The 24,147-nt window shown below is 41.3% G+C and overlaps 1 protein-coding gene across 1 annotated transcript in view; it reads left to right on the top strand.

The window, feature by feature from the left end:
• Positions 1–14,586, top strand: part of Nin (blastoderm-specific gene 25D) — a 66,653-nt gene extending 52,067 nt beyond the window's left edge. The window contains exons 19-29 of the mRNA XM_080281036.1: positions 183–308; positions 2,275–2,544; positions 3,536–3,637; positions 4,054–4,302; positions 4,625–4,699; positions 4,991–5,117; positions 6,350–6,432; positions 6,837–6,917; positions 11,450–11,585; positions 13,666–13,766; positions 14,381–14,586. Coding sequence (XP_080137162.1) covers positions 183–308; positions 2,275–2,544; positions 3,536–3,637; positions 4,054–4,302; positions 4,625–4,699; positions 4,991–5,117; positions 6,350–6,432; positions 6,837–6,917; positions 11,450–11,585; positions 13,666–13,766; positions 14,381–14,542 — 1,512 coding nt within the window. The 3' untranslated portion in view covers positions 14,543–14,586. The remainder of the gene's footprint in view (positions 1–182; positions 309–2,274; positions 2,545–3,535; positions 3,638–4,053; positions 4,303–4,624; positions 4,700–4,990; positions 5,118–6,349; positions 6,433–6,836; positions 6,918–11,449; positions 11,586–13,665; positions 13,767–14,380) is intronic.
• The last annotated feature ends 9,561 nt before the right edge of the window (positions 14,587–24,147 follow it).

Here is a 24,147-nt window from a genome sequence, read left to right as displayed (position 1 = left end):
AACAGTCACATTATATTTAAAAAGTAAATAAATAATGGAGTTTAGAAAAAAGTGCTCAACTGATTCCACACCATCTTCCATGAAAGATGGGGGGGGAAAAATTCATACGCAAATTGAGACTGGCATACGAAAAACATTGAGATACTGTATTACAAGGAACTAAATATTCTGCCACACCTCAGAGCAGAGTGCGAATGATAGAGGAGCAGTGCCGAGGGCTGGAGGCAGAGTTGGCCAGGGTGAGGGCGGAGGTACTCAGGCTGATAGAGGAGAGGGGGCAGTCTGAGCTAAGGATAAATCTGTACAAGGTAGAAAAAAAATGTTACTTTGCAAATTTGAAAGCAAGTTTTGTTAATTCTTGCTTGTGGTACAGTTTGGCCTGGTTATGCTTGCTTCCTAGCTAGGCAGTAAGCACCTGTGTATACTGCCTCAGTTATACGTTATCATAATATTAGTTGACTTGTTAATATACTGGTAGATAGCTAGACTGGGCTGCAGTAGCTACATTACTGTAATAGTGAGAAACTTTAACGCCTCAAGTCTAATATCTGCCACCAGACCTCCTAATCTGCTCCTCTATAGTGTGGTAAAGTAGATCTTCACTTTAATCCCTTACCTGCCAGGAGTTCTTTCAGCTAAAAAAAAATTTCCTATGTTTCCTTGAGTGAAATATGTAAGTGCATTTATAACATTGAAGTAGTGAACCGCATACACAGATGAGGCTGCTTTGTGGTATAATGTTATTCAACCTGTTGTTAATAAATAAAAGAATTGCTTAAGTACTCTGTTGTTTCTGTCATTTTCTGCGTACTGCCAGATTTTTTTTTTTTTCCTGCTTAGGAGACACCTCTTATTGTGATGGTATTAGGAGTATATTGACGTATAATGACATGTTTGCTTTTCTCTAATTATTTGCCTCATAATTAGATTCAAATTAAGCAGTAGGTAACCAGCTTTTAGAATGTAACCAGCTTTTAGTATGCTCAGCCAGAAGCATGTTGCGATTGCTTATTTTTACATAATAATTATTACTACCTCCTTATTTCAGCAAAGGAGTTACACCAAGATCTGTTAATTAGGGAAAAATTGTAGAAAAGAGATGGTGTTTGAGAGGAATGAAGTCACTGAGTGTGCAGTGAGGTTGGATGGTGAGGATATGGAGAATGTGAGTGCATTCAAGTACTTGGGTAGTGTGATGAGTAAGGATGGAACTTTGGGGGATGAAGTAAATGAAAGGGTACAGCAGGGAAGGAAGGTTGTTGGTACACTGAAAGCAGTGATGAGAAATAGGGAGGTGAGTATGGAAGTTAAGAAGTCACTGCATGATGGTATTGTGATCCCTACCCTGACGTATGGAAGCGAGGCGTGGACCTTGCAAGAAGGGAACAAGTCAAGAGTGAGAGCAGTGGAAATGAGTTACTTGAGTGGAGCATGTGGAGTGACGTGGAGGGACAGGTTGACGAATGAAGAAGTGAAGGAACGTTGTGGGGTAGATGTGGATGTGGTTGAAAAGATTAGGAGAAATACACTGAGGTGGTTTGGACATGTGGAGAGGATGGAGAATGAAAGACTGACTAAGAGGGTGTATGTAGGTGAGGTGGAGGGAGGGAGAGGGAGGGGTAGACCGAGGATGAGGTGGAGGGATGGAGTTGAGAGGTATATGAGGGAGGGGGGGGTGAGCTGGGGGGAGGGGAGTCAAATGGTGGGTGACAGAGTGACTTGGAGGCGTTTTGTCTGCGGCCACCCTTTGCGGGATTAGGGCGTCGGGCTATAGATAGATAGATAGATAGATGATTGATATATAATTAAAATGCAGGTAGAAGATGATGATGGTGATGATTATTATTATTACAGTTTTATTACTATTTTATGAAACTGGTGTACATTTTCATTGAGCTTAGGAGAATATCTTGGCAGTCTCTGTCTACTGTCTCTCTCTATTGCCAGTATATTGTATGTTTCTAAATGTATTTGTGTTTATCCCTTTATTGGTTTCTACTGTCTTTCATTCAAACCAAGCTATCTCTCCCTGTTAGTCTGTCTGTCTCTCTCTCTCTCTTTCTCTCCATGTTTATGTCTGTGTATTGCCATCTGTCTACATCGTCAGCTATGTCTCCATCTTTTGATCAATCTATTTATCAGTGTATATATCTATCTGTATGTCTATTCATCTGTGGTAGAGCAGTTATTTACCAGCCCATCTATCTTTCTATCTTAATCTATAGTAATCTGTGTATACATTATATATTTAGACTTATTATCTCTCTCGTGCAGACCAAAGACATCATTCTAGCTGAGAGTCTAAGCACCAGATGCTACAATTTGATAGAAAAAATCAGGCGTAAGAGAAGCACCCTGACTCCGAGAGAAAATGAGGATGCTGAGAGGCAAGGAGATGAGGAGGGAGAGAAGGAGGAGAGGGAAGGAGAGGAGGAAATGAGGAATAAGGCGTCTGTTACCTCCGAGGGCTTGGAGAAGAAAACGGAGAGTGAGGAGGCCCCTTCACAAAAATCAAAAGACGATTTCCAAGTACTGGAGGAAGAGGTAAATATTTAGTTCATTTTTGATGGAGTTAGTGTGTGTTAGTGGAGAGTGAGAGACTGACAAGGAGAGTGTATGTGAGTGAGGTGGAGGGGGAGATAGGGAGGGGAAAGCCAAGGATGAGATGGATGGATGGAGTGGAGAGGTATATGAGACAGGGGGGGGGTGAGCTGGGAGCAGGGCAATGAAATGGCAGGGGACAGGGTGACATGGAGGTGGTTTGTTTGTGGCCACCTCGTATGGGATTAAGGCGTCTGGCAATAGATAGATAGATAGATAGTGTGAGTTTTAGTATGAGGGGCAGGACTACCATGAGATTAGGGTGAGTTCTTTGGTATGTATTTTGTTAGAGTGAGGTGCAGGATGTGAGTATGTGTGTGTTGTGGTGTGAGAGGTGGTATTAAAGGTGACATGCATGAGGTGGGTTAGTTTAAGGTGGTTTGGAGGCAACATTTCAGTGAGAGCAGAGCGAATGTTAGGTTGTATTTTGTTAAGGTTATGTTGAAGAATTGTATGTACTGTGAGAGAGAGGTATGTTGTAACAGTAAGAGACAGCAATACAGGGAGGCAAAATAGGTTGTTCTTGAGTTCCAGATGATGATGATGATGATGATTCTTATTATTACTATTATTATTATTGTTATTAATGGATGGGGGGATGGAGTAAAGAGATACAATATATGAGAGAAGTGGGTGTAAAGTTGGGGGAGGGCAGTGAGATGGCAAGGGACAGGGTGACATGGAGGTGATTTGTTTGTGGCCACCTTTTGGGATCAGTCATCTGGCTATAGATAGGTATTATTATTATTATTATTATTATTATCATTGTTATTATTATTTTATTTATTTACTGATTTATTTACATATCCTTTTTCTTTGTGTGTGTGTGTGTGTGTGTGTGTGTGTGTGTGTGTGTGTAAGTGGAAATATTACAGTGAGGACAGAATGACTTGTTTGTGAGTTGTATTTGTGGTCATATTGTTTTGTGTGTCAGATCACAGGACTGGAGGATGACCTTACCCGAGAGCGAGACAGCCTGGAGAAGCAGCGTGCCAGCCTCCTTGAGAAGAACAGTAAGCTGGAGCAGGACTTGGAGGTGAGGACGCTGGCAGTGTGTCTTCATAACCAGTCTTTTTAATCCTGGTGTACTGTGATTTATCAATAATAGTAATCTGGTTTTTGTAATCCCCTTTTTTTTTTTTAAATAAATTCCACAATGACCTTATTATTTCTATTATTTTCATTTCCATTGTAGATTATTTTACTTAATTTAGGATAGATCATCTGGAAGAGGAAAAGGAGTGACAGTGGAAGATGTCAAAAAGGATCATGATGATGATTGATAATGATGATGATTGTTGATGATGATGATGATGATTTTTTTTTTCCCCCCTTTTTTTCATTCATGGTCATTTTATAGATTTCCAAAATGTTGTTTTAATGTCACACACCCATCATAGAACTTATTGTCTGGGTGTAAATAAACTCTTAACCCTCCTTTTATGTGATCAGATCCTGCGAGTGGAGTTTGACAAGAGTGAGGACTACTGGAGCCTGAAGCTGCAAGAAGAACAAGATTACTACGAGGAGGAGCGCCGCCTCTACGACGACAAATTCTCAGCCTTGGAGCGCAAAATCCGAGAGTACGAGGACCTTGTGTTGGCTGGGGGTGGAGGTGGTGGTGGTGGAGGTGGGCGGGATCACTCTGATGACTCCGATCGCCTCTCCACCATTGATGAGAGCGCCGTGTGGGAGAAACAGGTGAGATGGCTGAGATTTTGGTTCAGATTAAAGAAGAGTAATATCCTGTACCAGGTATTTTAATTTCCAACCCCAGCCTTTTTAATTTACTGCCATGAACTGTTCATTTGTCCATTATGTCATCCTAGGCATTTTGAGTTCATGGTACCTTGATGTATTCACTTATATTCATCTATCCATCCATCCATCCATCCATTATTTAGCCCTATCTTGCTCATCCCAGTCACTTCTGATGATGATGAAAATGATGGTGATAATGATGATATATGAGAGAAATGCTGATGATGTCATGTTCACCTTATGGTTTGTGTGATATTTCCAGGTAACTGAGCTGGAGGAGGAAGTGACCCTGTTACGCAAGCAGGTGGATCAGCTGCGGGAAGATCGGCTCAGTATGGTAAGGGAAAAAAAAAAGGAGGGAGGGAGAGATTTCTTTTACTGATTTGTGATACTTTACTGTTACTGGCTTGGGATAATAGAGGGTCTTAATCTCCATGTAAGAAAGGGGTCAGTATTCAATACTATTTGAATATTACAACTATAGCAAGTTTTTGTCTGATATTACTGGGGCACACTCACAACTTAACATGAAATACTGTGAGCCTATAATCTTAATACAGTTGTCTAGAAGTAGCTACAATAATATACAAAGGCACATAATCATATTGAAGAGGTTACACCAACACAGGAACGAGGTGTGGAGGAGCGTGTGGCTGAGGTGAGACTGGCAGCAACCCAGGAATGTACCAGCCTACAAGAACAGGTGAACAACTTGACCTCACAGCTACACCAAGCACAGCTACAGGTCACTACAGGTCAGTACGTTCGCGTCTCACATAGTTACAGACGTTGACAAAAAGTTGTGAAGATTTATTAACCCTTTTTGTCCAGTGTTGTACTTTTATATTTATTCTTACCACTTCCTGATGATTGTATACAACAGGGAAGATGTCCTGCAGTGAAAGGATTGATGGAGGCTGCATCTAACCCATCCAGTTGTAAAAATCTCTTCTAAACTGAATAAGTCAGTTGCATATGGAAAGAATAAATTATAAAGTACATAAGACTCTTTTGAATCTTGAATCAATCAGTACCAGTGAGAGAGTTACCACCCTATTCTGGTAGCAGTGCAGGCTATTGAGGTGAGGGGGGGACTGTGGATTGACTAGTGCAGTCAACCATGAATACAGTATTATCTGCAAGGGATGCGTTATGTATATATATATAAGAAATTACCTTTTTGTTAGATAAATTCCAAATTGTATTGTTACTAGAGTAGGGGAAGTACACTTTCACTTTAATTCACTGACTCAGAATTTACACCAGTCTTGTGCCAGAAAGTACATTATGACTAGACCTGTGACCAGGCTGCTGAATTTTAATCATTGTTCGTACAGACAGTTCTCACAGTACTGTACAGTATATCAAGGATGTTTAAATTTGGGGGAAAACACACACACACACACACACACACAAACACACACACACACACACACACACACACACACACACACACACACACACACACACACACACACACACACACACACACACACACACACACACACACACACACCTAAGCTACGAAGAAAGACTAAATAAACTGAATCTACCAACACTACAGGAGAGAAGGAAAAGAGGTGACATGATAATGCTATATAAATGCATATCAGGAAAGGAGAAAATAGACATAAATGATTACTTAACATATGGAGAGGCATCAGCAAGAGGACACTGCAAAAAACTGCATAAGAAGAGAGGTGATAAAGACGTAAGGAAATTCAGTTTCCCAAACAGAGCAATTGATCAGTGGAATGCACTACCGAATGAAATAGTGTGTGCCAAAACAATTCACAAATTTAAGGATATGTACGATAAATATGGTTTAAGACACGGGACAGTACAAGCTTGACTCATTCCTGTAAAGATACAATTAGGTAGGTAGGTAAGAACACACACACACACACACAAAAATGTACCAGTACTCTGAGTTTAAGAATAATACTTTACTGTAATATCCCATTATTCCAACTTCAATGTGTTTCAGTGCTTGAGGAACTGGACAGGGTGAGGCAGGAGTCCGAGCAGCGTGTCAGAGAGCTGGTTAGTCAACAGCGCAGCAGTGTCCAGGTAGGCATCAATATACACGCATTTAACTAGGCATGATGTTGAGAGTTCCCCCACTTCCCTGCTTTCTCTTTCCCTGTTACTGGATCCTGCCTCACTGTATAACATCTTTGTGTGAATGTGGTTCAGGATGATGGTGATGGTGATGATGATAAGGATGATGATGTAAACTGATTACTGGTAGGCGGTATTAAGTGGTGATGATGATGATGATGATATAAACTGATAATAGATAGTTGGTATTAAGTGGTGATGATGATGATGCAGAGTGATAATAGGTAGAGGATATTAAATGATGATGACAGGCAGAGTAGAACATTTATATTGACTTTCTATTGTTGGTACTGTATTTGTAAGTAACTGGAGATACTGATGGTGTAATATAAATGCTTCATTCCTTCATACAGGAGAGAGGCGTAATGGTGAATGGCCATACTAGCGACGGCGAGGAACCAACCCCAATGGAGAGCCAGGGACAGCTGTGTGCCGTGAGTGGATGTCTGATTCCCTTAACATGTTGATTTTGGTGATGTCTGTCTTTAAGTAGTTTATCCTTGCTGGTAGGTAGGTTATTTCTCCCTGTTAGGTAGCTTCTTCTTGCTGGTACCATATTTAATTCAGCTTAGGAAATGCATTGTGTAGGAGGAGGAGGTCGTAGCACGGGCCGAACAGGGTAGTACTCCCGAGGGGAATGGGAATGCTGGTGATAGGGAGAGCTGGAGCTCCTGTTTCACTAGCTATCTAACCATCCCCCTTTGCTGACCTTTTCAGTGTGACAGTAACATGGAGAGTAGACCAGCATACTGTCCCAAACATTTCCTCTAACTATCTATGCACTACATCACATGCACTTCACATTTCACACAACGTATCCCACTACGTTACAGGGGTTGGCGCCAGCAAGGGCATGCGGCCAGAAAACTTTGCCCCCGCTACCTAGTGGCGGACTTCTGGGGGGAGGTGTGGTGGGGGTTCCGCCGGCATAGATCATGGGTCCAGGGCGAGATGGGGCTCGGGCCTGTGCTAGAGGGTACAGGGCATTGCGGTTCCCAGGCTGCCGCTTCCGCCCAATAGAGAGGGGCCCGAACCTGGGAGTAGCGCCCCAGGAGGCTGCCCTATCAGTGGGTGTATTATGGCGGGATAGTTGCAGTGCCAAGACGCGCTTGGAGGGTGTCCCTGCAGCTGTCCTGGCAGGGTGCCCCGAGGCCACTACCACAGCCACTGGTAAGCTGGTGGGCTAGGGGTCCCAGATCCATTGCCTGGACCTGGGACTGTGCAGTGAGTGGGACCTGTGCTGTGTCTGTCCCCATTTATTATTAATACTGAAGATGACAAAACAAAATAAGGTTCAAAGCAAGCCTGAGGACAGTAAATCACCCAGGGGGATGAGGCTGGGTTCATGGAATGTGGGAAGTTTGAGGGGAAGAGCAGGGGAAGTCGTTGAGGCATTCAGTAGGAGGTGGGTGGATGTGGCGTGTTTGCAGGAAGTCCAGTACAGGGGTGGATCAGCCAGAAAGATTGTTGGGAAGGACTGTTGCTATAAGTTGTTTTGGCAGGGGGGGACAGACGGATATGGAGGTGTTGGTGTGATGGTTGCGGAGAAATGGGTGGAATATGTTATGAATGTTTTGAGAGTAAGCGATAGGATATTGGTAGTGAAAATTCTGTTGGGAAGAAAGATAGCTGTGATTATATCGGCATATGCTCCACAGGCAGGATTGGATGAATCAGAGAAAGATAGATTTTGGGATGATTTAATACATGTAGTGGGTGGTATGAGGGATGATGAGATTGTGATTTTGGGAGGGGACTTAAATGGTCATGTAGGTGAAGCAGCACAAGGTTATGAAGGAGTGCATGGGGGATGTGCATCTGGTCTAAGGAATGCAGAAGGGGAAAGGATACTCGAGTTTGGGGAGGCAACGGGCATGATTGTGTGCAACACATATTTTAGGAAAAGAGACAGTAGGTTAATTACGTATGAGTCTGGGGGAAATAGCAGTCAGATAGATTATTTTCTGGTTAGGAGGGCCGATAGAAGGTTAGTGAGGGATGTTAAAGTTATAGGAAGTGAGGAGTGTGTGCAGCAGCACAAACTATTGATTTGTGATATGGTGCTTAAAGAACAAGTGATGAAAAAGAGGACTTATGTACCTAGGAGGAAAATATGGAAGCTGAAAAACCAAGTAGTAAGGGATGCCTTCTATAGCGAGTTGAGGAGAGTGGTGGGTGAACAGGGAGCTGTAGACAGAGGCGTTAATGAACAGTACAGAGCCCTCAAGAACAATTTCTTGAGAGTTACTGATGTAACTTGCGGCTGGACAAGAGGACCACCAAGACATAAAGTAACTTGGTGGTGGGATGAGGGTGTAGAAGCTGCAATTAAGGAGAAAAGAAGGCTTTTCCGGGAATGGAAGAAGGGTGGTAGCAAAGAGGAATATTTGGCTGCCAAGTGTAGGGCTAGGAGAGAGGTATACAGGGCAAAGTCTGAGTCACAGAGACAATTACTTGATAACCTAAATCATGGGGAAAGGAAAAATATATTTAGGGTGGCAGGTCAGGTGAAGAGGGATAATCGGGATATCATAGGTGAGCAGTGTGTGAAGAATGATGAAGGAAGGGTAGTGGTGAACAGTGAGGATATTAAAGATGCATGGAGAGAGCATTATAACCGGTTGTTGAATGAGGAGTTTGACTGGGACAGGGAAGGTTTGGAGCCAGCAGATCCAGTGTCTGGCCCTTGGCCTTTGATTGATACTGCTACTGTGAGTGAGGCAATAGGCAGGATGAGGGTGGGGAAGGCAGCAGGTGTGTCTGGGTTGACTGCCGAAATGTTGAAGGCCTCAGGCGATATAGGGGTGAGTTTAGTCACTGACCTGATAAATAGGATTATTTATGAGTGTGTTGTCCCAGATGATTGGCTGAAGAGTGTAATTGTAAATGTGTATAAAGGGAAGGGTGATGCCCTGGAAAGGGGAAATTATAGAGGTATAAAGCTTTTAGATCAGATAATGAAGGTAATGGAGAGAGTTTTAGAAGGTATGATTAGAGAAAGAGTGAATATTGATGAGATGCAGTTTGGGTTTATGCCAGGTAGGGGGACCACTGATGCCATATTCATTGTTCGACAGCTTCAGGAAAAATATATTGGTAGGAGAAGGGATCTTTATTTTGTTTTTGTTGATTTGGAAAAGGCCTTTGACAGAGTCCCTAGAGAGGTGGTGAAGTGGGCAATGAGAAAGCTTGGCTTGGAGGAGTGGCTGGTTAGGGTGGTTATGGCCATGTATGTGGGTGCTCACACCCAGGTGAGAGTGAATGGAGATTTGAGTGATGAGTTTTCCGTGAATGTTGGCGTGCATCAGGGGTCAGTCTTGAGTCCCATGTTGTTTATCATGGTACTTGAAGCCCTTTCACGTGACTTTAGAAACGGACTCCCGTGGGAGTTGTTGTATGCTGATGATTTGGTGTTGATTGCAGAGAATGAAAGGGAGGCGGAGGAAAGGTTTAGGAAGTGGAGAGATGGTATGGGGCAAAAGGGTTTAAGGGTATATGCAGATAAAACAAAAGTGATGATATCTAGGGTTGGTGGCGGTACTGTCAAAGACGAGGGAGAGTGGCCATGTGCAGTTTGCCACAAGGGCGTGGGAAGTAATTCCATCTTATGCGGTGTGTGTGATAAGTGGGTGCATAAGAGATGTAGTGTAGTGATATCAGAGGTAGACTGCGAGATAATGCTGATTTTATGTGTACGGCGTGCCGGGGTGAGCAGGTGGAGATCGTCAGACGTGAAAGGATTGAACTTGCTGGTGAATCTCTTGAGTGTGTGGAAGAGTTTTGTTATTTGGGAGACATGTTGTGTGCTGGAGGTGGGGCTGGAGCTAGCTCTGTGGCTAGGGTGAGAAGTGGTTGGAAGAAGTTCAGGGAGCTCTTGCCTCTCCTGACATTGAGAGGGCTCTCCCTACGTGCTAAGGGGTCTTTGTATGCAGCATGTGTTAGGAGTGTAATGCTGTATGGCAGTGAGACCTGGGCAGTGAAGGAGGAAGACATTCGCCGGCTCAGACGTACAGAAATGACAATGATTATGTGGATGTGCAGTGCGTCCCTGCGTCCAAGGCCTGGAGGGGCTGGGTTTACAATGGAAGAGTTGAGAGGTAGGATGGGACTGGAGTGTATTGGTGTTGTGATGAGGAGAGGTAGATTGAGGTGGTTTGGACATGTGGAGAGGATGGGGGGTGATAATTGGGTGGGGAAGGTGAGAAGTGTTAATATTGGGGGTGGGGCTATGAGGGGTAGACCGAGAAAGACATGGGACGAGGTCATTAAGTGTGACCTTAGGGTTAAGGGACTGAACAGGGAGGCTGCAATGGGTCGTGCAGCGTGGAGAGCCGCCATTAGGTGACCAAGGCTGACACATGCAAGCATGTTGGAGCCTTTAAAAACGAAAAAAATTGAAGGAGTTTATGAAGGCTGTTGATGTGTTGGCACCTTTATAACCAGGTAGCTGAGGTTCCTATCTCTACAAACGTCCCTCATGTCCCGTCCTTATCCCCCAAATGAAGGACAGTGGACTGCTAAAGATGGGCAGTGTTAACCTGCACTCCTCTGGATTCACAGCGTTGATAAACCTGGGCCGCATCTATAACCAGTATTATTCATTAAGGCTTTATCTTAACTGTGAAGAACTGAGAACTATTTTAAGCTCAGTGAAATGGATAGGAGGTGTCAGTAAGAAAATAAGGCAACAACAACCCTAGATTCCGTGGGTTTAATAATCTAATATGCCAGTTTTAATACCAGTTATTTGGAAAAAATTGCTTACTATCCTTTGAGTGAGAAATGCCTGTACTGTAATATTATTGTTGCTGCTGTGTTCCTTGATGATGATAAATGCCTGTGTTATTATTATTATTGTTATTAATAGTAGTAGTAGTAGTAGTAGTACTCGTAGTAGAATTAGTAGCAGTATTGTTGATGTTGTTTTGCCCCTTGATGATGATGATGGTGATGATGTTTACACCAGGGAGGAGCACGTAGTCTCGGAGAAGAGACCATCACAGTATCATTGCGTTCTCAGCTGCGTCAGTGTCAGGAGAGACTGAAGTACCTGGAAAATGCTCTACGGCACCACCACACCCATGCACATCATATCCTCACAGGTAACACACACAAAATTACTCTTTTCACTGGTGTGGATGGCCTCTCATAGCCCTCAAATTACACACAGCAAACCCTCAATTATCTTTCATCCAATATCCGGCCATGTGGAGAGGATGGAGAGTGAGAGACTGATGAGGAGAGTATGTGAGTGAGGTGGATGGGGGAGAGGGAGGGAGAGGCCAAGGATGAGATGGAAGGAATGGAGTGGAGAGGTATATGAGACAGGGGGGTGAGCTGGGAGCAGGGCAGTGAAATGGCGGGGGACAGGGCAACATGGAGGCGATTTGTTTGTGGCCACTCCTTACGAGATTAAGGCGTCTGGCAATAGATAGATAAATAAACAATATACGGCCCAGTGTAGTATCTGGTGCTGTTGGTTTGGCCCTATTAAAGCAGTACCTGGGAAAATTATGCAATATATGGTGCCGAAACAGGATGTAACTGGCGGTTCTGTGAAATATCCGGCATTGAGGCATATCAACCAGCTTGTAATCGGTAGCCAGCTGGCACTGTATTACTATATTTTATGTATTCTTGTATTTTATGCCTGGTTCTCATCATTTACTCATGGGAAAGTTTTTCGGATAAAGGGTCGAGACGGATAATACTGTAACACAATATCCTTCTCGATGCCGAATATCGAGCTGATTGGGGGTACTGTGCAATATCCACCATTTCACGTCTTTTGGCAGAGGGCTTGGCTGAATAACAACAGATAATTAAGAGTTTACTGTAGTGCTGAATGTTGGGTGGTTTCCATAAACTTCAAATCCAACTGTCACAGGTTTTTAAATGAACAGAGGATACCTATAGGGTGTATGGAATTTTTATTTTATTTGTTTTCCTTCCTCAGTTCATCATCTTAAAAAAAAAAAAAAAAAAAAAAAAAGGGAGAGAAAGAGAGAGGGAGAGAGGATGCCTGGTGGTTTAGTAGGTTAAGATGCTCCAGCTAGATGTGGCCCTTACAGATCTGAGTCTAGGGCGGGTAGGTTTAATTAGTCACATAAAATCACTTCTAAATAGTTGACCTGCTACCTTCACCTCATGTGTCTGGACTGAGTAGCATATCCCCAGCTCTTTACACTCCTAATGGGGAAATAATAATCATTGTTTTCAGGATGGAGAGTGAGAAACTGTTGAGGAGAGTGTATGTGAGTGAGGTAGAGGGGGGTAGAGGGAGGGGAAGGCCAAGGATGAGATGGAGGGACGGAGTGGAGAGGTATATGAGAGAGGGATGTGTGAGCTGGGAGCAGGGCAGTGAAGTGGTGGGGGACAGGGCGACTTGGAGGCGATTTGTTTGTGGCCACCTCATATGGGATTCAGGCATCTGGCAGTAGATAGATGGATAGATAGTTTTCAGCTAAGGAGGGGCTATGTTTAGTGAAGGTTGTTGATAGAGGAAGATTGATTCAGAGTTGACCAATTGTGAACATAAAAGAGCAGAGAATATTGGCTGACTTTTGTGTAGGAGAAATGCAAAGAAGGGTTAATGAATGTGTGTAGTTATACTGGTGCTATGAAGAGTCTGTAGTGAGAAAGAATAGGTGAGTTGAGAAGAGTAGTGACCATTGTACTACAGTAGTGGTAGTAGAGAGAAATGCTACAGTTACAGAGATAGCAGCTAAAAGGAATTATACTTTTAACCAGTCTACATGATATTTTGTATCTGATGTTGATAATATAGTACAAACTCCCAAATCTCACAATCCAGTTTCCAAAAGCATCCCCTTTCCAAAGTCCATGATAAAAATACTAATGCAAGGTACATCATTGTGTTTATTATCCAAAGTATTCAGGACTTTATTTTCTCATAGCTATCCTTATGATTCCACTTTTCAAACTATTCTGTTTTCTGTAAAGTCTTTGGAACCACGTATTTCAGATTTGAGAGTTTGTTCTGTAAGATTTTTATCACTTTACAGTTATATTCAAATTATTCTAGACTTTATTTTATTTTCTCATAATTGTACCTATGATTCCACTTTTCAAAATATTCTGTTTTCTGTAAAGTCTTTGGAACCACGTATTTCAGATGTGAGAGTTTTTACTGTAAGATTTTTGTCACTTTCCTTTCCACAGTCACACGAGAGCAGCACGCAGCGGAAGTACAGAATCTCGAGAGCATGATGGTGGCAACCCAACAAATGCTCGGCCAACATATAGCTAAGTACAAAGACCAGGTGAGGCCAAAGGTGAAGGTAAATTAAGTAAAGTATTGTGTGTGTGTGTGTGTGTGTGTGTGTGTGTGTGTTTAGCAGATTGATCCCGGGTGCTAATAACATAGTGTGGTTTAAGGAAGAGATTGTGTACACATAAATTTAAGACCTGCTTTGTTGTCATATCACACATTTTCATAGGAACTGATCTTCAAACTTGCCATTAAATCTGTATTTTATGAGCTGTACCTTTTGCAGTATTCAGAATAATGTTTGTGTGGCTTACTTCACTACGCTTGCTGTTATATATTCTCTTATACATTCTTTACATACACATCTTTACTGTATATACTTTGTGTTATATTTCCTGTATGTATTCTCCTTCCTTGTTTCTGAATCCTGCCTTACCCAGTCCCTTCATTGATAATTAGGGCCGGGATGAGGATGAGGATGAGGATTTTTGGCATAGTGGGGAATAGGTTTTGGATAATAATGTTCCATCCATCCTTCATCCAATTCTATGTTGCCCCTTGAGGAGTGTAGGAACCCGGGGCTAGGCAAGTTGGTCCTGACATTTAAGATGAGAGTGAATTTAAGGTGAAAGTGAATTTAATGATTCTTGAAACCTTCTCTTCCAGTTGACAAAAGCCAGCCGGAGTGACACACTAGTAAAGGAGTTGTACCTGGAGAACGCCCAGCTGATGCGAGCACTACAGATCACAGAGAATCGACAGAAATCTGCAGAAGAGAACGCTCGCAAGATGCAGCTGACGGCGTTCAGATCCCACACTGTGTCCTAGGGGGCTTTTGACGACATAGCACCGGTGATTATAATTTGATAAGGTAGCGCCGGTGATGATAGTTTTAGGAGACAGTGCTGGTGACGATAATTTGATAAGGAAGTGTGATAATTTCATAAGACAGCACCGGTGATGATAAATTGACAAGCTTTAGTTATGGTGAATATTAGAGCACTATTCTAGGTGACAGAGGAAGTGTTGTAGCACCTTTTCCTGAGTGATTTATTTTCCACATTCCACTTTTAATATTGACCTATTTTCCATCAGTAGTTTACAAGAGAATATTATGGTGGAATATGTAGAATTAATCACCAAGGAAGAGGTGTTAAGAAGACTACTTTACGACCTAGACTTGGCTCTTAGCTACGTTGAATCTTGGCCTGTCTTAGCTACAATGAGTCCTAGATTGGGGAACCAGTAAATGATGTAGAAAGTTTTAAGTTGACAAGCATTGTGCAGACTACAGTAACGGTTGGAATTATGGGAAAGAGGGTTAGGATGATGATGATGATGATAATTATGATGATGATGATGATGATGAGAGTAAATATCCATCTTTAGGTGAGAATAAAGATTGAAATGATGATGATGATGATGGTTAAGTAATTTTGGAATTGTAAAACGTACAGGGAAAGTAAATTAGGAATTATGCAACATATAACAAAAATATGTATTAGTTTGACGAGTGTTGAAATTGCATGACACAAAAATGATAATAGTTCATACGTAATGTTAAAAAATTAAGGAGTATGTGACAAAATTTCTTTTAAAAATTGATTTTCAGCTCTAATTGGGTTCATGACCATACAATACTGGTGAAAACACAATAATTATATATGTTGACATGGCTAAATGATGCGCAGTAGCCTAGCCCAAGACCCCTACTCTCCAGATGGCATAGTATAGGAGTGGACGATGGATGGATGGATAGAATGGATAGAAGAGTGCAACAAATGATTAGAGTTAGAATTGGGGAGCACACGACAAAGGTTGAAATCGCATAGCTTGTGTTCTTGTTAAGTTTATATATTCCACAAATGATCAGAGTTAGAATTGGGGAATGCACGATAAAGCCTGAAATTATTAACCAGTGTCATATTAAACTTTTATATCCATGCTGTCATTAATGTTCTATAATCACTCACTTCATAATTCATATCCAGCAGACAAATTCCCTCCGAATATACTAGTTCTGTTGACAATATTAACTCATATCATTCTTGCAGTGTTGACAATATGTTCATACTGTCATTCTTGTCTTTTAGGTACAGTATAGTCACTCATCATTCTTCCTCAGCACACAAAATCAGTCAGGCCATTCTTCTTCTCCTAATAATACTGAACACATAATCACTTGGATATCATTCTTGCAGTGTTGACAGTATATTCATACTGGCCTTGCTCTGTAGGCAATATCACTCACACACTCATTCTTCCATAAACAGACTCACTTCATTCTTTTTCTGCTGACGATATTTACACATCATTCTTATAGCGCTGACAATATAATCATTCTTTTATTAATATTCTGTCGATGGTATCAAAACCAATAATTTTTCAGCGATAGATTATTTCACTATCAATATTCCTGTGTTGACTAATTCACATCCATTTATTCTTTTGGACAGGCTCAGTCCCCTTATCACTGTTACTGTATACTCTAATTCACTCACTCACACTGTCATAATTCTCATGCAGACAGTATCGCATAAATCATTCCTCCTCCTCCTCCTCCTCATCATCATCATCATCATCATCATCATCATCATCAGTTTTTAGTGTGAATTAAACACCTAAGTCCATATGTTTGCATAGTATTAATCTCAGTTAAACATAATTATCTGGTTTAAGTCTTAAGTACATATCCAAGTCCATCAATTATGCATATATGATCTCTCTATTATGATGATGAGGAAGGTGATGATGGCAATGATGATGATGATGAGGAGGAGGAGGAAGAGGAAGAGGGTTGTGGTGATGATGATGATGATGATAGTTATGAAAGTGACGGTGATAATGATGCCGATGATGATGATGATGAGGAGGAGGAGGATTATGTTGATGATGATGATAACTTTTGAAGGTGACAGTGATAATGATGATGATGATGATGAGGAGGAGGAGAAGTAGAAGGTTATGGTGATGGTGATGATATTTAGGAAGGTGACAATGATGATGATGATGATGATGATCCATGTAGCACTTACAAAGATAATAATAATAACACGATGATAATGATGGTGACAATGATGATGATGAATTTCAGATATACGATGCTCCTCTATATCAGTGCCTGTAGGAGACGCTAACTGATGGTGCATGCTATTTTTATACATTACAGAGAAGCTTCAGTAATCCGTAGAAATGAATGACAGTAGAAGATTTTTAAATGAATAGGCCACTGTAGTTTGTTGATACAGTACAGGTAAATACAGGACCATAGTTTCATTGGGTTAATGGGATTCTTAACACCTCTTCTTTAATAATTTGTTTTGCATCTTGTATCCTAGCCACTCCTGTTGTGCTGGTGTGTGTGTGTGTGTGTGTGTGTGTGTGTGTGTGTGTGTGTGTGTGTGTGTGTGTGTGTGTGTGTGTGTGTGTGTGTGTGTGTGTGAGGAAATTGTAAACTGTGTGCTGTGAGTGTAGGCTTTAAATCTATTTCTCTATCTATCTATTGCCATATTCCTTCATCTCGTAAGGGGTGGCCACAAACAAATCACCTCCATGTCACCCTGTCCTTGCATTTGACCACCCTCCTTCCAACTCATACCCCTCTCACATATCTCCATCAAGAGGATAATAATATGTCATATGCAAGAATAAACTGCTAAGGAAGAGGTGCCAAGGAGCCTATTTAGCAATGAAGTATAAATCCTACTATTGCAGATTATTTTGTATGGTAGTTTGTTTCTAAGATTGACCATGTGACCTTCCTTGGGGTCATTCGAGGTCAAAGAATCTCACCAAACATTAGAATTGCTTCGTGTGGCTTTATAAATTAATGTTTGCTGATTCTATACTCATTTCACTCTAACTTGGCCTAAAACTATCTCTCCATCTTGAATTTTGGAGTTGTACCATGAGATTAACACTTGAATATGGAACAAATCATGAAGAAATGCTGTGGAAGGGATGTAGAAGCATGGCATTGTCTTTTTCTGCCACTGAGCTTTGCGAAGTAAGCTGCAAAAGGGTGAAAATCTGGGCCAAGTTAGTGTAAAAGAGACTAAGATGAGACTGCAACATAGCTAACACTTTCACTACAGTAGGTCTCCCCTGAACCATGTACATCCATCTGGCAGTAGGAAGAAAAAAGCCAAATAGACATCATTGCAGTGAATGTGTTGAGAGTAGATATATTTATGTAGAACTTACTATAAAGATGTTAATGTGTAGCAGTGCATGATGACAACTGCTGTTTATAAGGGACCCACGAGATCATAATACAGTTCTAGTCAGGATGATAAACAAGGTCATATGCTTGAATCTTACACTGCCAAGAGGAAGACACCCAAAATATATAATGCAGAAAGTCACATTATTAACAGAGAGGAAGTGAAGGAGCATTGTGTGCGTGTGTGTGTGTGAGAGAGAGAGAGAGTGAGTGTGTGGATGTGACTGAAAGTGTTAAGAGAAATACAGTGCTCTGAGATGTCCAAAATACCCAGAATTTTGAAGTTGAAATGGTACCTATAAAGCTGATTTGCTAGTTTCCCTCCAGATTATAGTGCCAGTTGTATAGAAAGATGCCTGGTGGTTTAGTGGGTTAAGGTGCTTCAACTGGATGGAGCCTGTAAGGGTGACCATCTGAGGGGTGGTTGGGGTTTATTGCACACATACTTCCACAGAGGGGTGAGTGAGGCCGGCCACCCTTTGCTTAAACGTTGGGTATGAGTAACCTAGCCCAGGTTCATGATGGGGCAAAGAGAGACAGAGACAGACAGACAGAGACAGATAGACAGAGTAGATGACTGATGGATGGATGGAGATAGTACCAGTTGTATGAAAATAATTTGAGATATTTTGGAACACCCTGGATTATATTTAGAACTGCATATAATTTCCGAAGGACTGAACAGCGATCGAATATATTTAACCTCTCTATCATCGCTGACTGCATACAATAATTTTGGACGCAGACTGATCATATCTAATAACCATAAGATTTCCATAATTATTGGTAAAATAATTGGTAGCTTCCCCTCTTAGCAGTGTAAGTTGTAGACATATGACCAAAAATATTTCTTTAATGAGTTTAGTACCACAGAACCACTTAGATTAATTTTTTGCAGGCCGACTTTGTTGCATGAAGGAGCCAGGATGATGAAGGCTTGAGTGTTGAGTGAATAATTGTGTAGTCTATTTCACTTGGCACTCTGTTGGTAGTTCTCATGCTTCTAGGCTTTCTCTTTGCCTATGTAATGCATACCCACTTCATATTTTACTGTGGCAAGTAGGGTCAGGATGATGATGATGGTGATGATGGTGATGACGAGAAGGATATACACACACATACGTATGTACTATCTATCTGTAGCCAGATGCTTTAATCCCGTACGGGGTGACCACAGACAAATTGCCTCCATGTCATCTTATCCCCTGCCATTACACTGCCGTCCCCCCAACACACACCCCACTTCTCTCTCACATACCTCTCCATTCCATCCCTCCATCTCATCATACACATACACATTTAATATTCCCTGGGCCTATATGCTCCTGATGGGGCAAAAGGGAATTGGATGACGGACCGATGAATGTTAAAATCCTACATGTCAACAAATGGGTTGGCGGAGGGTTAGTGTCCCTCCCTGTAAAACAACTAGCTCAAAAACAAACAGCCACCCCTTACTGGATTATGACATCTGGCTATAGATAGATTGATAGTTGTAATCACGTTAATATTAAACAAGCGAGAACAAATGTGCTACGTGCAGAAATATAAACTGATATACAAGAAGTGTTTAGGAATCTCATAAGCATATCATCCCATAACTCATTTGCTATTTAGTCCTGTGCCATAGTGCAAATTGACCAACAAGCCATTTAGTATATATTATAGATTTGCTGATTTCTGATGCTTAGTTGCATTTGGCTTATCTTCTTTTTTTTTCATTGCTGATTTTTTTAAGGGTACGTTAAGAAGGGGAGCATTATCGAGGCAAAATTGAAAGCATTTGTAACCAGACTATATTAAAGGGAGTACTGTGTTTAAGGAAGTACAGTACAGTGTTAAAGGCGGTACTGTACTATGTTGTCTTAGTGTTTGATGGGTGCTGTACTGGTTTTACTTTAACTTGGCCTAAAATTGCCATCTCTCCATCTTGTATTCGGAGTTGTAACAATAGATTAACACTAGAAAATGATGCCAGTCACAAAGAAGTGCTATGGAAAGGATGTAGAACCATAGCAAATGTCTTCTGTCGTTTAGGTATGTGAAATAAATTGCATAAGGACGTATATGTAGGCCAAGTTAGTGTAAAAGAATTATGTTGGGATGATAGTCGTGTCTTGCATGCAGGTTTGAAACTCCAAGAGGTGACTGTAGATTTTTTTTATCGTAATCCTGTTAGGGTGTAGGCTGGTAACTTTTTTTTTTTTTTCTAAAGGAAGAAGGAACCAAAGGCCAGTATGTTTTAAATTATGAGAGCCTTGGGTCCCTTCACCTCACAAGGGCTAATACATTTGATACAAATGTGTTAAGAAGTCCAAATATTGAGTTAGCAGAAAATCTGAGAGAGAGAGAAAAAAAAAATTGTACATATAATCAATACAAATGCTTTTAAAATTTCGAATATTGAGTTAGTAGAAAATTGTAGAGAAAAAGAGAGATATTTGTACATATACACTGTTCACTTTCACTAGGTGCAAAAATCCCGTCTCCATCTTAAATGTATCGAGCTTAATACTAGAATATGTTGCTAGTCATGAAGAAGTGCTGTGGAAAGCATACCGAGTCTTTGTATTATTCTGCCATTGAACTACTGGAAATAAGCCACAAAAGGACAGAAATCGCCGCCTAGTTGAAATAAACAAACTATAGTTTTATTAAAAGTGTTGCTTAGTTTTTGAAGGACTGAGTGATGAGTGAATGTATTGCTTATTTCACTGGGCACTCTGTTGGTAGTTCTCCCAGGTTTGTGTTTTCCATTTTCCTTATGTGGATGATGCCCAGTCTGTTAAATGTAGTGGATGTAGTGGTTCTGATGATGATGATAGATGGTTATTAGGTGGTAATTATTATAGTGTTGCTGGTGATCGTAATAATGGTGATGAGGATGATACTGCAAATGATGATACTACTACTGATTAGATGATTATAATATAGATAGTGGTGATGATGATAGTGCAAATAATGATGATATTACTGATTTTATTATAATAATGATGATAAATGGCCATCACATCCTCGACCATTTTTTAGTAATGTCTAAATTATGATAAAAGTAGACATGAATATTGTGAAGATGATGATGATGATGGTGATGACAGTGATGATGATGATGATGATGTCTCCCCTTCCCTTTGAACCCTTTCAGCCCAAAGTGTGTCTCTTTCAAGCTAAATAGACTCATCTGACGTTAATCGTAAAAATGTGGAGAGGCACCATTGAGCTGAGTGGGCTAATTTTAATCTATAAGGTTATAAGCAGTGTTAACAGTGGCATAATGTGGATCTCTGAATGTAGACTTTGTACCCTTACTCACCCTGTCATAGTTAACCCTGCCTTTCCCTCTCCTGCCCTAGACTAATCCACCCTACCCTACCCTATCCTATCCTACCCTACCCTACCCTACCCTACCTTGTCCTGCCATTCTCTGCCCTACATGAGCCTTTTCTACCCTACCCTGTGTTGCCAAATTCTGCCATACACTATACTGTGTTGCCATACTCTGCCCAACCTTACCCTGTGTTGCCATATTCTACCATACAATACCCTACCCTGCCCAAAACTAACATACCATATCATACCCTACCCCACCCTACCTTACCCTACCCTACCATACCATACCCTACCCCACCCTACCTTACCCTACCCTACCATACCATACCCAGTCGAAATCTGGCTTATTTTACCGGCAGCTAACCATATCCAACCGTGGCTTATACCATACCCTACCATACCCCTGCCTACCATACCCCTCCCTGCCATACCAAACCCTGCCCTTGTTTAATTTGAGTGCCGCATGCTTCCATAAGGAGTACCGGTAAACGCGTGATGCTGGTCATTCGTATTATTTGCTCACTTACACCAGTGCCTCTTGGACTGTATACCAAAGCCCTGTTGGATCAAATAAACTCTACCCCATTGACTGGTGTTCTTACGTTCTTATACCCGTTCTTTCGTTCTTATACCTGAGTTCTTTGTTATAAAAAGTACCTTGGGATTTCGGGTTATTTTATTTCTATTTTTTTTGGGGTGTGGAGGGAATGTGTAGGAGGTGGAGGATGACAACTGGATGCAGAATGAGAGGTGTGAATGTTGGGGGTAGGGTTGTAAGAGGCAGACTGAAAAAGACCTGGGATGAGAGCATACAGTGTGACCTCAGGAATAAGGGACTAAAGAGAGGCTGCTGGGGATCGAGTAGCATAGAGAGCCACAATTAGGTGACCAATGCCGACGTATGCAAGTATGTTGAAGCCTTTATAAATGATACACAGTGTAATGCCGTTACGGGAAAGTATACGAGTTATCTAAACTTAAATTTACTGGACTTTAACTAGCCTTGGACCACTGCACTCTGAAGGGGGTAAAATAAGGTTTGCGTTCACCATTTATTTTTTCGTTCTGGTAATTTCAAAGGTGAATTAGGTCAAAATGGAACTAGGAGAGTAAATTCATGTCCATATACGTACATTTATAACCATGGGGTAAATCCGGGCCACTTCAAGTCATGAGGGAGGTGGTCAAGTGGTTAGAGAAGGGGTCTGCTGTCTGAAACGATGGGAGTTCAATTCTGTGCTAGGGAAGGGAACAGCCTGGTGATCTGAATATCTTTAAAACAGACAAATGACCTACAAGACCCACTGAAATTTCCTAACACCCCTGCTAACATCGTACCAATCCAGAATGAGCCTTATGGACGGTGGATATTGGTGCCAAAGATGGGATGTAGGAGGACTGATAGGCCTCGGAGAAATGGTCATCAAATAAATGCCATCTTCCTTGGTAATTAGCATATTACCCCTTAACATCCTCTTGTATATAACATACTGTATTAAAATCGACATAGGTTGCATTGACAAAAGAGAAAGCCTACAGTACTCATTTCACTTTCAGTTGGCCTAGAATTGACATCTCCATCTTGAATGTTGAATTGTAGCGATAGACTAAAGCTGGAAAATGGTGCTAGTCATGGAAGGATGTGGGGTCGTAACATTCTCCTTTTCTGCCGCTGAGCTAAGTGATAAGTTGTAAAAGGGAATATTTTGGTCTGGGTGAAAGACTATAATTCCAAAGTAAATGCAGCCACCAAATAACCTATACGTTCTAAAAATGCAATAAGACATGGAAAGGGAACTATTACATAGCTCAGTAGGACGCAGGTATAAGTAAATTTGTATATTCTTAAAATCTCGCTGTCTAACTACGCATACTCTGTTACACTGCCTCGCGGTATCCCTATCATAGTACAAGTAGGCCTATATTTTCGTCCAAGGGAAGGGAAAGATAATTGTAGAGCAATCTCCTCTCTTTAAGTCTCTAAAAAGGCAATATTTAGTACTGCTGAGGGCTAATTTTAGGGAGAGGCTTGATACTAGAGAGGAAATACCAGATGTGGGAATTTTGTTTGTAATTATTGGCCTTGGCTCCATCTTCTTATCGTCAAACTCAAAATATTCCGTAAGAGCGTAGTGTCCATGCAAATAATGTAGCGTATAAATCTTTTACACAATTAACTCGGTCATAAGTGCAACGGTACTAGCATATAAACCTGCAAATGGATAAAAACTTTGATACCAGTTTGAAATTCGCGGGCATCACATCGGAGACAAAGCCCAGGTTCCAAAATCATAAATGTTTTTGAGCGTCCGGTGCACGTGTGTAATATTGCTTGCTTACTTTTCAGCTTTCGTGCAACCAAACTAAAAATATATTAAAACCGAAAAAGATCAACCAAATAAAATATTCATGATGTTTTTAAAGGGCTGTGAAGGCTTATTAAATCCCGGAAACTGGTTTAAGATCTTTTATGAATACTTCCAAGGTCGGCGTCGCGAGTGTAACCGACGCCATGTTTGAAGAGGACGTTTGAAGTGACGTAGTGAGTATCCTGCCTTACTTCCACTTTTTAGCCAGTTACAGTTGATTTACTTGGATTACTTTGCTTATGAAAATTAAATAAAGCAATGGAGATAATTTACAGGTGAGTATTTCGTGTGAGTTTTCGTGTTTCGTGATAATAAAGGGCGTAGAAGTCCAAGCAGACGCTCAAGAAGGCCGGTTTGAGTAACCTCCTCCACAATCATAATTTCACCACTGGCAGATGATTCACGTGCGCTTATCTGCTTGTTAATATTAAATAACCTAATGGAGATCACTAGGGTGTAAGTATGTGTACGGAATTCTTTTTTCTTTTGAGAGGGTTGGTGGTGTAAATGCA

This window comes from Coenobita brevimanus, chromosome 11 (assembly GCF_032717465.1).
Source record: "Coenobita brevimanus isolate Jiangsu-jjx chromosome 11, ASM3271746v2, whole genome shotgun sequence".
Taxonomy (NCBI): domain Eukaryota; kingdom Metazoa; phylum Arthropoda; class Malacostraca; order Decapoda; family Coenobitidae; genus Coenobita; species Coenobita brevimanus.
Note: the sequence above shows the minus strand (reverse complement) of the source record. Positions and strands in the feature narration are given on the sequence as shown.